This window comes from Gymnoscopelus braueri, assembly GCF_963280865.1.
Source record: "Gymnoscopelus braueri genome assembly, chromosome: 13".
Taxonomy (NCBI): domain Eukaryota; kingdom Metazoa; phylum Chordata; class Actinopteri; order Myctophiformes; family Myctophidae; genus Gymnoscopelus; species Gymnoscopelus braueri.
In genome coordinates this window covers 8,249,756-8,264,650 of record NC_137615.1, presented here as the reverse complement: position 1 = coordinate 8,264,650, position 14,895 = coordinate 8,249,756, and the positions used below count along the sequence as shown (strand labels likewise).

Genomic DNA, 14,895 nt, shown 5'->3' with positions numbered 1-14,895 from the left:
CTCAGAAAAAAAAAGAATATTTTTAAACCGAATTGCACTCTAATCCAGATGACCGTTGGCATACCTAATTGTAGTATGTTTTAAGGCCACAGTTTGTTTGTTACAGCACTTTTCAATGTCATCAACAGTTAAAGGTAGGGTACGTGATTTGCAATTATTCAAATAATTGCAAAATGGGTCTCTGTTCTGATAGTACTCGTTACTATAGAGTGTCCTGTCCATATAAGGAGTCTCCCATGTCTCTCCAGCTCTTTATTTAACAGAAAATGCATTTTCAGTGCTCTCTCCTGATTAATTGGCTCAAATGTTGTCACCTACCTGAAAATGTACTATATTCTGTTTACTAAAGAGCTGGAGAGACCCCTGTGACCGAACAAATGCTCTGTAGCAATGATTACAATCAGAATATAGTACTTAAAAAAATATATAATAATAATAATTTGTCTTACTGACCCTAAACACTCTGAAATGCACTTTTCTGGCATTATGAGAGGGAAGTTAAAATCATGGCTACTATAACTGATGTCCAACTTTGGGGGGCTCTAATATGCCCCCATTTCAAACGTTCAACACTTTCAAACTAGAAGGTGTTTGTTGTAGGAATTTTTTTTTAAACAGCAAGGTATTAGTTAATGCATGGCTCAGACACAATGCAGACAAACATAAATTCCATGCTGTTGAAGTACAGATTACAGTATCAGTCAGTTTTGTGTTTTATGCTCTCAATTTAATTATAAAAACAGCAATGTATTTGTCATAGATCAAATCATCACTCTGGAATACATTGCAGACTGATTATAACTGAACAAAACAAAGCATTAAGATCATCACATCTTTTATACTATAGAGACTAAAGACTAAGACAAACACTATAAGCTCTATGAATTAAGTACAATGTTGTTGTTTGATAAAACCCACTGATGCACCGTGTAACAAGACTCCAACAAGTGCTCTGTTATAACAGTTTTACTTTCTATATGTGTGCGTGGGGATCTCATTTTAAACAAGCTTAGTGCTTATGAGCCTTCCAGTTTTAGTAGACCTTGTATAGTGAAACTGTACTTCCATGTACTGTTTTTCTTATGACTTACTAAATAAAGTACATCAATCAATCTAAAGAGGCTGGAAGTTTAGAAATGATCATACTGTAGGTAACAAAACCCCAAACTACCTGATCTGTTGTCACTGCTACTATAATCTGTTCCCAAACTCAACAAATCACAGTTACACTTACAGGTCCTGAACTTTTATACCATCCAGAGACATTTGAGGTCACTTACCAGAAAAGCCCTAATTACACTTACAGCGTGACAAAGCAAGTAGAGTAAACAAAAAGTTTTGTTTGTGTTATCCTTTTTAGCCGAAATGTCTTACTGTACCTCCAAGCTGTTTACATTTCTGACTAATAAAGTATTACATTTTACAACTATTTGATAAGAAGATCATACAAAAATAAAGGAAGAAGAATATAATTAGCTAACAGCTAATAATGACCTAAATGCATCTATAACCTTATGATTGTTCAGAGCATTACAATAAGACCACCTCACATGCACAGGTTACAGTTCTGGTTCTGAAGCTTCATCCATCTCTCCAGGTGGAAGGAGTTCCTTACCAGGACCTGGAGCTTCATCCACCCTCCCAGGTGGAAGGAGTTCTTCAACAGGAACCAACACCTGATCTGTTGAAATCAGTAGAGTATTATTATTTTTGTGTAAATGTACAGTAGGCCTATAACACGGTTGAAAGGATTTTTCAAAAATTACATTTAACCAGGAAAGTCCCATTGAAAAGAAGATTTTTTTTTAATAGAGACCTGACCAAGATATGCAGCAACACAACATTAAAAAGTAAAATGTTAATTGGAAACATGTCATCCTAACTATTTTGTATACATTTCCTTCATTTTCGAAACATAAAGAAACACGATTAATTAATGAAGGAGGTCATCTGTAGGTGTCATTGTGGTCAGTTTTCTTACCTTGGTTCAGAGTGACGTGTGCTGCAGACTTTTTCTTGTAGTAGATCAATCCAGTGAACACAGAGACCAGGCCAAGCAGCAAACCAGTTGATCCGACTACTATTTGATTCCTATCTGACTCAGGAAGGGAGGAGTCTGAAATGTTCACACAAAACATCCATTAGAAACATCTAATACTGTTTTCTCCCCCCTCTAGGTACACTTAGCAGTTTCACCAACTCTTAAATAATAATTGTGGATATTATTTAACGCAGTAACAGTAAAATGAGTTGAACATTTTGATTTAGTTGCCCCTGCAATGACAATAAAATAATTGAATTGAATCATACATAATTCAATAAACACACATGATACAACGCCATACTTACCCCAGTGTTGAAACATTGGCTCAGTGAGGCTGGGGTGTTCCACCATACAGGTGATCGTCTCTCCTGATGTTGGAGTGTGCTCCAGGAAGGAATGGAATTGATAATAGAAATCTCCATCAGACAACACCTGAGAGGAACTGATATCTGTAGTGATTTCCTGGCCGTCTCTCAGCCATGTGACTAGGATTTGTTTGGGGTAAAAGTTGTATGCACTGCACACAAGCATGGATGGATGTCTGCCACTGGACGGCTTCACTGATTTCACTGTCATGTTGGGTTTAGCTGTCAGCACACCTGGAACAATGAACAAGTTATGGTATATAAATATAACACATTAGGAAGCCAAATTTGGCATTTTGACATGGGATTATTGTTTCTTCCATTACCTAATAATGTTTTGATGACTGATAATACTATGCCCTCGCACAGTATTTGCTTCTCTCCCAATTTCGCCTGTTGTTCCGGATAAGTGCTCCAAAGGTTTGCTACTTCTATGCCTCTGGCTGTGTATCCTGTCCAGTAGCCTTGAGTGCTGTTCCAGGTCATTATTAGTTCCTGGTTAAAATGGTGAACTATGTCATACTCAACTTCCTCAAGACCTTGGTCTTTGTAGAAACAGTAGCTAACTGTCTTCAAGAAATATCCATTTGAAGCATCTGTAACGGTAGGACACAAATATATGTAAAAGAGTGGTTCACTACCTCAGCCTGATGGCCTGAAAGTCTAATATCTCCCCCGAGCGATAGGGATATATCCCTTTGGCTTAGTGGTTAAGATGTTGGCTTTCCACGCGGTAGACCCAGGTTTGAATTTTACACATATTCATACCACTTACAATAAAACAAAACCATCAAAACCATATCTGTGTGTTAACTTCCAAAGAAATGCTTCCATTCAATATTTAGTTGATAGGCTATATACATACTTCATGTCACTCACAGAGACCGAGTAAAGACAATGTAATGAAAAAAGGAAATACTTGATATACTGTACATGTTTTCATATCAATAAATATTAGGAAAAAATAAAAGTTCTATGTCAAGGGATGTTAACCCCTCTTTTTCCAGACTACAACATTTTGCTTAGAAAACTGAAGGTAAAAACCATAACTATATAGGATAGGATGAATGAATGATAATCCACCTTTTCAAAAATATAATATTACAAATAAATACAGTGAAAGAGTTGCAGTTAGTTGATGTCAACATGTTCAAATAATGTGCAAATAAGTATTGCTTTCCATTCAAAAACAGTTGTTCTAGTCAAATTATTTGTATTAAATGTTTTACAGCAGGTTCACAAAAAGTTTGAAAATGTTTTAACAAACATTATATCAATCTTTTCTCTTACCCCTTGCACCCCCTAGTACCCCCACATACACCTATAGGTACATTAGTAACCCCCATTTGAGAAACACCGTCTTTACTTACAAAGAAATTCTGCCACTATCATTTATTTTTTCATTTCATTGATACATACAAAGTCATGTCACTCACCTAGACAGAGAAGTAAGAGAGTACATAAAAAAAGGAAATTCTTGATATCCATGCTTTGATAAATAGCTTCAACAACAAAGGTTCTGTGCCAGGAGAGCCTGAGAGGTTAACACTGACGATGAAACAAAAACAAGGAAATGCACTCCGCCTCCGTGACAACACACACACACACACACACACACACACACACACACACACACACACACACACACACACACACACACACACACACACACACACACACACACACACACACACACACACACACACACACACACACACACACACACACCATGCATGAGGTGTAACAATGAGGAAAAAGCGCACCTTTATTTGCATGAATATTTCCTCCTTTTCAAAGCCTCACCTCAAGGTATGAGTGAGTTACACAGTAGATACTGCAGCGCTTCAACAAGACGATAGAATGTACTTTGAAATTATTCTCCTTTTCTCCGGAGCTGTTTACACCTATGCACAAAGTAAGCACATGATTTTTTACTATTGCAGATCTTAATGCAGTTTTGCAAGTGATCCAAAACTCTTAGACATAAAGTAGGTTTGGCAGAATATAGTTTATAGAATCACACCATCACCATGGGATCAAAGCAAAGTGATCTAGATTGATAAAAAATAGCAAGAATGAGTCAAAGTTACTATTAAAGAGACAGTAAGCACACAGCCAGTTTATTTTACCATAATACTGTGTTAACCCTTTAAGACCTGAGGCGATTCTTTAAAAAAAATCTAAATCCTAACAGTTTTTCAAAAATAATGTAAAACATATATTTTCACGATTTTTCAAAAATAGCAGATCTACAAGCTCATAGCGCGGCACTCGGTGCCGCGCTATGAGCTTGTATATCTGCTATTTTTGAATAGCTAAAGAATTCTAAAGTGACACAGATGCGTTCCAGGTCTAAATGGGTTAAAGGGGTGTGTCCTAAATAACATACAATGGCCGGGTTTCCCAAAGCGATTTCAGGTTGTGCGTAGCCTAGAAGCTGCGTAAGAGCCTCCACACAGCTGCGCAATAGCAACCCCGCTACGCACTATCTTCATTTGTAGCAGCTGGTTGTGCCCTACGTGCTATCTAAACTGGCTTCGGGCAACACCATCGTCGCAGGTTCTCAAGTTCTCAAGTGCACAGCGTTACGTGTCTGCTAAACTAAATTCGGGAAACAGCACGCACGTAAGACCTCCTGGAGACCTCCTGGAGGTCAAAATTTGTACTCTCACACGGATGATCCGATCATCTGATGAAAATACTGTCTGTAGGTGACATAGCCTACTGTCAGATGTCCTGAAGCAGTCCACTCCAAATACAACGTTTGAATAATATATTTATGAATTAAATTACAGCGGTGAAGTGACATCTGCAAGGTAAATGTAGGCCTATATGAAAACACTAAAGTGCCCCCATTATGCAAGTAAATTAAATATACTTAAAATACCAAAAGTAAAAGTAGCCTACTCATTATTCAGAATGTCCCATTTCCCAAGTTTAATATGTATTAAACTCTTTTGAAAATAGCAGATCTACAAGCTTGTGACGCGTTGTGAGCTTGTAGATCTGCTATTTGCAAAAGATTTTTAAACATTCATAAACATGGCGAGCGCAACAGCTCTCACTTTGTGAGAGGAACTGGGGACTTTCATCCATTTCGTGTTTAGCTCAGCATCATTTATCTACCTTTAGTTAACTTGGCTTGCTTAATATTTTTAACAGACTTGCTTAATATTTTTATCAGATGATCAGATCAGGGATCATCCGTGAGAGTACACTTTGCCTAGAGGACGAAGCAGCGCAGCCGCTCGCCCTACCCAAAAGAACAGATCTGCAAGCTGTCGACACACCATGTCGCAGTGCGTTGATAGCTTGTATGTCTGTTTTTTTGAGTAGGCGTCGCACGTTACGCAAGCCTGTGTGCACGCACGTAGATCCTTCGTAGGACCTACGCAGCATCTCTACGCAGCATCTCTACGCAGCATCTCTACGCAGCATCTCTACGCAGCATCTCTTTGGGAAACGTGGCCATTGACTGTAAGAGCTAAATCAAAAAATAATTAAACTTTTCTTCTATTTTAGCGAGTCATGTGAGTCAATTTAACTACGGGTGCTTTGAATCTGGAGATGTCCTGCTCTCTATGACACTGGATGGTGATGAAGTCTTCTACATAGACTTTAAGAAAGAAAAGGCAGAGTGGGCTACCAGGATCCAATCAACTGTACTCCAGCTTTTTATTCCCTTTACCTATGAGGCAGCATTGCGATTCAAAGCTGAATGTCCAGTGAGAATGAGAATGAGACAATTTGTAAAAGACAAACCCGAGGCCAAAGGTAAGGTCATTGTTTTTGAACAGGTCATTGGAACCAACAGGTCATTGTTATGGTCCATTGATGAAACACTTTAGATGCACTGCCTCATTTTTAACCTCGACTTTAACCCTCAGAAGCCCCTGAAACTATGATCTACACCAAAGATGAAGTGACTAAAGGGACGGAGAACACTCTCATCTGCTTTGTCAACCACTTTTTCCCTCCTTCCATCAAAGTGAAGTGGACCAAGAACGATGTAGTAATCGCTGTAGAAGATCCTGTTATCTCGTATTCACCTAATTCTGATGAGACCTACCGCCACATCTCCACCCTGACCTTCACCCCCTTGGAGGGAGACGTCTATGCCTGTACTGTGGAGCATGAAGCTCTGCAGGAGCCTCAGATCAGGTTTTGGGGTGAGAAGTTTTTACTGATCAGTCATAATTTAACCTAAAACTATCAAATGCTTCAGATTAAAAATAATAATTTCACATCTAAATATAATATCGATGGGCACTCTGTGGAATAAGGGTAAAATACCGGTTCACCATTGCAGAGTCTAGTTGTCCAAACACTGCGGTGGCGGTGCCTCCAATTTGGCCGAGCGCCTACAAACACAATTGGCTGTGAACGCGGGAGGGAAGCCGGTCGGGGGAGGAAATCTTTGTTGCTGTGATAGGGATATAAACCCCTCTTTCTCTTTTTTCTTCTTAAAAGTACTTAGTATTGATAAAATTGATTATTTGCATTGCAAAACGATTCGATACGATACAAAGTCAAACGATACGATATTTTGCTGTTTGCATATCGATATAGTAGATCGTTGAAAATTCAAAACGGTTTTTCGATGCAGTTACTATATCGTTACACCTCTAATATTTAGTATGAATGCAGTGCTAGTGTGTAAGGTTAAAGGTGTGTTTCATTTGATGTGTTGTTCACAGATCCTGACATCACTGAGAGCAGCTCTGCTCCAGCTGTCTTCTGTGGAGTTGGTCTGACTCTGGGTCTGCTGGGCATCACTACTGGAACATTCCTCCTTGTTAAAGCTAAACATTTGAACTGAAATTAATACTATTTCATTACACTACTGGAACATTCCTCCTTGTTAAAGCTAAACATTTGAACTGAAATTAATACTATTTCATCATGCTCATGGCGTTATCCTGTTTAGAATGATGAATAAGTAACTACTGTACCGTCAGTTATATTTTTATTTTTTATAGTAAACAGGTGCATCCACACAGCTTAGTGAATATTTCACTATTAATTGACATATCTTATGCTTCTATTTCGTCGTACAACACTGAGTCTGTGCTACAGTTCACACTAGAGGGGGGAGCGGGTGGCTTTTTAATCTAAATGACAAAACAAATATTGAATTGAGGTTTTAATAATATAATATATTTTTTAAATTACCTTTAGCATTGCAAATTCATGGCTTTATTTGCAAAGATTGCAAACTTGGCCTATACAAGTTAAATAATACATTTCTTACACATTAAAATGTCAGCGCTACAAATACTTTTGAATGTATTCAAAAGGTATTTTATAACAGTTTATTTAATTCCTGATCTGAATCTTTACTACAGGAAGTTGTCAAACAGTAATTGTACTCGATGCACTTTCTGTCAATTTGAACTAGAATCTTGTATGCAGTGGGGTTTGATTACAGTATGGCTTTAGTTTAACCACAACCCAAACCTCTCATGTTATTCATTACCAGAGCTAAACATTGATGAACAGAAACTATGTGTGAATATTGTGATTTAGCTGGAAATTACTGTATCGTTTGAGCTGATTCTGTCCTGCTTTAGTTGATGTAACTAACTTTGTATCTCCTGTAAAATAAAGCAAATCATTTAAGTTGATATTAATTTGTATTAATATAAACTCCATTATTAATCAAAATAGAGAAAGTTGTCCATTACATTTTATGCTGCTTTTTTTCATATGTTTGTTTGTTGTTTGTTTTTAACCCTTTATCAGTTGTTCTCAAACTTTTTCATGTCAAGGACCCCCGAAAATTATATATATTTGGCCACGGACCCCCATCTCAAAATATTTAGTTCCATGGACCCCCAGAAGCAAAGATTTGAGTTACTAATGTTCGCTTTAAAAATATTATATTCAAAGATTTGGCCTATAAAAGCTCATAGCGCAGCACTCTGTGCTGTGCTATGAGCTCGTATATCTGCTATTTTTGAATAGCCAAAGTATGAAATAATGGATAAAGTGGTTAAAATCTAAAATGACTGATGCTTTCCCGGTCTTAATGGGTTAAATGTGCTTTACTGTACGAGGGATGAGCAGGCAGATGAGGTTGGAGTGTTAGGCATCAAACACGATGGGCTTGTGATCAGATGAGTAGTGAACTTCACAAAAGTCACATATTTCAACAGATAAAGGTAAAACTAAATCAAGTGTGTGGCCATGCTTGTGCGTATAGGGAAAATTATGCTTTGGACAAGATTCAACGTGCTTTAAAAAAGGTCTAGTAGGGCAGCTGACATGAATGTTCAAGTTACCAGAATTTAGATTCAATCTAATTTACACAACAACAAGGACAGAAAGCTCTTGTATAATGTTCTTGCATGATTTAGTAAGTGGTCTGCACACTATGGCAAAAAAAAGCACCAGGTTTGAGAGTACAACTTCATAACCGAGTAGAGGTTAATGGTAAATAGACGGGAGTGGAAGTGCTTTTTAAACATAGAAGCCAGATCCCCACCCTGACCATGCAGTGGCCATAGAGGTACTGGAAATGGGAACTGTGCACATGTCAGCAGGAGCTGTACACAAACAATCACACATAAATATGCGAATAACTTCTTCTTATACACACAATCCAACCGCCATTGACTACCTATTATAAAACGTGTGTGGGTGGTGTGTGTTTACACTTGCACTCATGCACTCATGCACGCGCACACACACACACACACACACACACACACACACACACACACACACACACACACACACACACACACACACACACACACACACACACACACACACACACACACACACACACACACACACACACACACACACACACCCTTTCTCTCTCTCTTTTGATATAACTATGTGTACAATAAGTTGAGTAGCTTGTCCAGTTGCCACATGTTCTGCTATAGTGTTGAAGTTTATGTTTGTTGTTACCTAACTATAGACCTGAATAAAATCTCCATTTGAGGAAACTCTAATAGCAGAACACAGCATTGATGTCACACTGTTGTCACTCTCCCGTGACAATAAGGAAGAATGTTTGATGTGTTTGTTGTTGTGTGACTGAGAATGAGGAAATTCAACATGTAACCCTGACATAAACAATGAACAAAATATTCCTGTTTGGCAGCATCACAACAACCTGTAGCTTCCTCATTTTCAAAGCTTCACTCTAGTGTACGAGAGAGAATATGAACAAATGCAGATTTATGAAAATTGTCGGAAATTATACTATTATTTGGAGCCGTTTGCACTTGTTCACATGGAATATAGTATTCCGTTAATTTAAGATTGTAAGGTGGCTGATGTCTGATTTATGCAGTCACACCGCCAGGCCTGAGTCTAACTTGTTCAGAGATGGAAGAAGACATTTTTCTTGGCATTCAACCTCCACATGTGGCCTATTCTATTATGTTTCTGTTTTCTTCCATACCTTCACAAATCATTCCTTCTCAAAGAACACTGGCGGTGCCGATTTCCTTCTCTTTTCCACCAGTTTTAATTTAATTACATTTTATAGAGGTAAAGGACAGCAGCTAAGAGCATGTACAAGCTCAGAAAAAAATATACATTTTGAATCAAAACACACCATACACATGATCCATATTATATTGAATATTTTTAAACCGAATTGCACACTAATCCAGATGGCCGTTGGCATACCTAATTGTAGTATTTTTTTTAAGGCCACAGTTTGTAGTTTGTTACAACACTTTTCACTGTCATCAACAGTTAACTATAGGCCTAATCTTTATTGATAGCTCAGCTACATGGGGTCTAGATTAAAGTGTTAGTCAGCTTGCTTGCTCATGGGCAATATACTGTAACACCCTGGTGCATCAAACAATACAATTTTTTTGCCAAATCAGTAAAAAACTCAGGGTTACGGATATAACCCCGGTTTCTTTAGAATTCGGAGTAACATACTCACTATGGGATATCAACGCCAGGGGGCGCTGATATCCCATAGTGAGTATGTTACGGAGAATTAGACAAGAAACTAAATATACCTATATTTAATCAACCATCTTGAACTTGTCTTACTGACCCTAAACACTCTGAAATGCACTTTTCTGGCGTTATGAGAGGGAAGTTAAAATCATGGCTACTATAACTGATGTCCAACTTTGGGGGGCTCTAATATGCCCCCATTTCAAACATTCAACATTTTCAAACTGGTGTTTGTTGTAGGAGATTTATTAAAAAAAAACAGCAAGCTTTTAGTTAATGCATGGCTCAGACAAAATGCAGACAAGCATATTCCATGCTGTTGAAGTACAGATTACAGTATCATTCAGTTTTGTGTTTTATGGTCTCAATTTAATTATAAAAACAGCAATGTATTTGTCATAGATCAAATCATCACTCTGGAATACATTGCAGACTGATTATAACTGAACAAAACAAAGCATTAAGATCATCACATCTTTTATTCTAGAGACTAAATAATACACAAGACAAACACTTTATAAGTTCTATGAATTAAGTAAAATGTTGTAGTTTGATAAAACCCACTGATGCACCGTGTAACAAGACTCCAACAAGTGTTCTGTTATAACAGTTTTACTTTCTATGTGTGTGTGGGGATCTCATTTTAAACAAGCTTAGTGCTTTATGAGCCTTCCAGTTTTAGTAGACCTTGTACTGTTTTTCTCATGTCTTATTAAATAAAGTACATCATTGAAGTTTAGAAATGATCATAGGTAACAAAACCCCAAACTACCTGATCTTTTGTCACTGCTACTATAATCTGTTCCCATACTCTACAAATCACAGGTACACTTACAGGTCCTGAACTTTTATACCATCCAGAGACATTTGAGGTCACATGGCATAAAACACAGCCCTAATTACACTTACAGCGTGACAAAGCAAGTACAGTAAAATACTTTTTTAGCCGAAATGTCTTACTGTACCTCCGAGCTGTTTACATTTCTGACTAATAAAGTATTACATTTTACAACTATTTGATAAGAAGATCATATAAAGATAAAGGAGTAAGAACATAATTAGTTAACAACTAATAATGACCTAAATGCATCTACTGTATAACAGCAGTACATTATGATCGTTCAGAGCATTACAATAAGACCACCTCACATGCACAGGTTACTGGTCTGGTTCTGAAGCTTCATCCATCCCTCCAGGTGGAAGGAGTTCCTCACCGGGACCTGGAGCTTCATCCACCCTCCCAGGTGGAAGGAGTTCTTCAACAGGAACCAACACCTGATCTGTTGAAATCAGTAGAGCATTATTATTTTTGTGTAAATGTACAGTAGGCCTATAACACGGTTTAAAGGATTTTTCAAAAATTACATTTAACCAGGAAAGTCCCATTGAAAAGAAGATTTTTTTTTTATAGAGACCTGACCAAGATATGCAGCAACACAACATTAAAAAGTAAAATGTTAATTGGAAACATGTCATCCTAACTATTTTTTAATGAAGGAGGTCATCTGTAGGTGTCATTGTGGTCAGTTTTCTTACCTTGGTTCAGAGTGATGTGTGCTGCAGACTTTTTCTTGTAGTAGATCAATCCAGTGAACACAAAGACCAGGCCAAGCAGCAAACCAGTTGATCCGACTACTATTTGATTCCTGTCTGACTCAGGAAGGGAGGAGTCTGAAATGTTCACAAAAAACATCTATTTGAAACATCTACTGTTTTTCTCCCCCCTCTATTGCTATTATTATTAATTTCCTGCCTTTATTTTTATGCCATTGTTAAACTGCTTTGATGTTTTTTCTCTGCTTTGTTGTTGATTTGTGTTGCTTTTTTCTGTAAATCACTTTCGCTTTATTTTATTTATATGCATTTCACCCTGTAAAGCACTTTGAGCTGCATTTATGTCATGAAAGGTGCTACAGTATATAAATAAAGTTTATTATTATTATTTGTATTATTAAGTACACCTTGCACTTTCACCAACTCTTAAATTATAATTGTGAATATTATTTAACGAAGTAACTCAAGTAAGTAAGTAAGTTGAACATTTTAATTTAGTTTCTTCTGCAATGACAATAACATAATTGAATTGAATCATACACAATTCAATAAACACACATGATACAACACTCTTGCCCCAGTGTTGAAACATTGGCTCAGTGAGGGTGGGGTGTTCCACCATACAGGTGATCGTCTCTCCTGATGTTGGAGTGTACTCCAGGAAGGAATGGAATTGATAATAGAAATCTCCATCAGACAACACCTGAGATGAACTGATATCTGTAGTGATTTCCTGGCCGTCTCTCAGCCATGTGACTAGGATTTGTTTGGGGTAAAAGTTGTATGCACTGCACACAAGCATGGATGGATGTCTGCCACTGGGCAGCTTCACTGATTTCACTGTCATGTTGGGTTTAGCTGTCAGCATATCTGGAACAATTAACAAGTTATTGTATTATAACACATTAGGAAGCCACATTTGGCATTTGGGATTATTGTTTCCCCCATTACCTAATAATGTTTTGATGGTTGCTGTGGTGCTCTTGCACAGTATTTGCTTCCATCCATCGTTTATAAATGTTTCCACATGTTCGTGGCTAATTCTGTCTGCTTTTGCTATGCCTCTGGCTGTGTATCCTGTCCAGTAGCCTTGGGTGCTGTTCCAGGTCATTATTAGTTCCTGGTTAAAATGTTGAACTATGTCAAACTCAACTTCATCAAGACCTTGGTCTTTGTAGAAACAGTAACTGACTGTCTTCAAGAAATATCCCTTTTTTATTTTTTCCCCTTTTTTTCCCATTTGATGCATCTGTAACGGTAGGACACAAACGCATTCATGCCACAAAACCATCAAAACCATATTGTGTTAACTTACAAAGAAATGCTTCCATTAAAAAAATCACTGATAGGCTATACATACAGTCATGTCACTCACTGAGATCTTTGAGTAAAGAGTAAAACAAGTGTCTTATCAATAAATATATTCAAAAATAAAAGTTCTATGTCAAGAGATGTTAAAGTAGTTCACCCAAAGAATGACTTATTTTCTATCAATTACACACCCCATGCATTGAATTCATAGAGATTCAACTCAAATTGGAGACTCTTTGTGTCTCCTACCGGAGACTCTGCCGGTCATCAAATTATTGGCTTAGGAATTTGACAAAAACAAAGAAATGTCAATTAATTCAAGGCTTCATTGGTTGTGTAATTGATAGAAAATAAGTCGTTTTTTTGGGTGAACTACTCCTTTAACTTCTTTTTAACTCCAAACTACATCATTTTGCTTAGAAAACTGAAGGCGAGAACCGTAACAGGATGAATGAATTATAATACACTTTTTGAAGAATATAATATTACAAATAAATAGAGTGAAAGAGTTGCAGTTAGTGCCTCCTGAGCAAATTTATTTTAAACTGTGGCCATAACATTTCAGTAAGCCCAGTTTCTATGTTCAAATAATGTGCAAATAAGTATTGCTTTCCATTTAATAACAAGTAAGTTCAAGTAAATGTTTTTCAATTAAACTTGGTTTAACACTTTACAGCAGGTTCACACAACGTTTGAAAATGTTACTTATAGGTACATTTACCCCATTTGAGAAACACTGTCTGAACTTACAAAGAAATGCTGCCAGTATAATTTATTTTTCATTTAATTGATAGTTGATATATACAAAGTCATGTCACTCACCCAGACAGAGAAGTGAGAAAGTAACAAAAAAAAGGAAATTCTTGATAAACATACTTTTATAATTAGCTTCAAGAACAAAGGTTCTGTGTCAGAAGAGCCAGAGAGGTTAACTTGTGCACAGGAGCTCAACACTGACAATGAAATAAAAATAAGGAAATTATTTAAAGTTGCAGCAGTCTCACAATGAGACTCCGCCTTTAATGTGACAATAAAATACACTCGCTACTATTGATGTCTAAAGTCAAGTCCAGCACCACTAGATTTCTTGTGTATTTTTGTGTTTTTTGAACCTGCGGACCATTTTTGTGTTTAATGATGTTTGGAAGGTCAGAGCATCTTAATTGTGTTCATTTTAACGAGGGTTGTCTTTCTTATCAGGACTAATCTCAACATTGCTAATTAATCATAATTAACGTCATGTTTAAAAGCATGTTAAAATGTGACAAATACTGTACATGGCCATCCTGAAGACAGGGAGGGGTCTTCAACAGGGGGTCCGGGACCCCTAGGGGGTCCTCAGAGGTACAGCAGGGGGGCCGCCAAATCTTTGTGTGATAGGGACTTTATTTTTGTATTTTTACATTAACCACGTCCACTTGTACCCTCTCATCCCTATTCTGAGGGGAACATTAGCCAAACATAGTAGATCTTAAATGTCTGAAAACACACATTTAACATAATTATGAATCCATAATGTAGTGGGGGTCCCTGCTTCATCTCTCTCAGCTAAGGGGTCCTTGGCCTGAAAAACATTGAAGACCCCTGACTTATAGCCTTGGCAGCACATCACCCCACCCGTGAACAGCTGTACTGGCTTCCTGTTACGTTCTGCATCTATTACAAACTCCTCCTTCTCACCTACAA

General features: G+C 37.4%; 4 protein-coding genes across 4 annotated transcripts in view; 1 reads left to right on the top strand and 3 right to left on the bottom strand.

Moving 5' to 3' along the window:
* The window catches only part of LOC308098723 (cytoplasmic phosphatidylinositol transfer protein 1-like), a gene marked incomplete at its 5' end in the record, with an annotated part of 188,967 nt that overhangs the window by 63,204 nt on the left and 110,868 nt on the right, over window positions 1–14,895 (bottom strand). The gene's annotated exons all lie outside the window — the stretch shown is intronic.
* LOC308098726 (rano class II histocompatibility antigen, A beta chain-like) lies at window positions 442–3,961 on the bottom strand. The gene is made up of 5 exons (XM_080447153.1): window positions 3,846–3,961; window positions 2,736–3,005; window positions 2,350–2,643; window positions 1,982–2,116; window positions 442–1,681 (listed from the first exon to the last, which is right to left on the bottom strand). The coding sequence occupies exons 1-5, from the start codon at window positions 3,895–3,897 to the stop codon at window positions 1,560–1,562; spliced, it is 873 nt and encodes a 290-aa protein (XP_080303279.1). The 5' UTR covers window positions 3,898–3,961; the 3' UTR covers window positions 442–1,559.
* Window positions 4,207–8,005, top strand: LOC308098734 (H-2 class II histocompatibility antigen, I-E alpha chain-like). The gene is made up of 4 exons (XM_080447164.1): window positions 4,207–4,324; window positions 5,932–6,183; window positions 6,297–6,578; window positions 7,107–8,005. The coding sequence occupies exons 1-4, from the start codon at window positions 4,270–4,272 to the stop codon at window positions 7,226–7,228; spliced, it is 711 nt and encodes a 236-aa protein (XP_080303290.1). The 5' UTR covers window positions 4,207–4,269; the 3' UTR covers window positions 7,229–8,005.
* Window positions 10,617–12,893, bottom strand: LOC308098752 (DLA class II histocompatibility antigen, DR-1 beta chain-like). The gene is made up of 4 exons (XM_080447183.1): window positions 12,850–12,893; window positions 12,475–12,768; window positions 11,881–12,015; window positions 10,617–11,624 (listed from the first exon to the last, which is right to left on the bottom strand). The coding sequence occupies exons 2-4, from the start codon at window positions 12,764–12,766 to the stop codon at window positions 11,503–11,505; spliced, it is 549 nt and encodes a 182-aa protein (XP_080303309.1). The 5' UTR covers window positions 12,767–12,768; window positions 12,850–12,893; the 3' UTR covers window positions 10,617–11,502.

Bases quoted from the DNA above. Each gene is read 5' to 3' on its own strand.
- LOC308098726 (XM_080447153.1), bottom strand. From the start codon at position 3,897: ATGGATATCAAGAATTTCCTTTTTTTATGTACTCTCTTACTTCTCTGT. The intron at 3,006-3,845 runs GTGAGTGACATG...CTACCGTTACAG, and splicing joins TCTCTTACTTCTCTGTCTAG to ATGCTTCAAATGGATATTTC. The intron at 2,644-2,735 runs GTAATGGAAGAA...TCATTGTTCCAG, and splicing joins AGTCATCAAAACATTATTAG to GTGTGCTGACAGCTAAACCC.
- LOC308098752 (XM_080447183.1), bottom strand. From the start codon at position 12,766: ATGCTGACAGCTAAACCCAACATGACAGTGAAATCAGTGAAGCTGCCC. The intron at 12,016-12,474 runs GCAAGAGTGTTG...TGAACATTTCAG, and splicing joins GCCAATGTTTCAACACTGGG to ACTCCTCCCTTCCTGAGTCA. The intron at 11,625-11,880 runs GTAAGAAAACTG...TGATTTCAACAG, and splicing joins ACACATCACTCTGAACCAAG to ATCAGGTGTTGGTTCCTGTT.
- LOC308098734 (XM_080447164.1), top strand. From the start codon at position 4,270: ATGTACTTTGAAATTATTCTCCTTTTCTCCGGAGCTGTTTACACCTAT. The intron at 4,325-5,931 runs GTAAGCACATGA...CTTCTATTTTAG, and splicing joins TGTTTACACCTATGCACAAA to CGAGTCATGTGAGTCAATTT. The intron at 6,579-7,106 runs GTGAGAAGTTTT...TGTTGTTCACAG, and splicing joins GCCTCAGATCAGGTTTTGGG to ATCCTGACATCACTGAGAGC.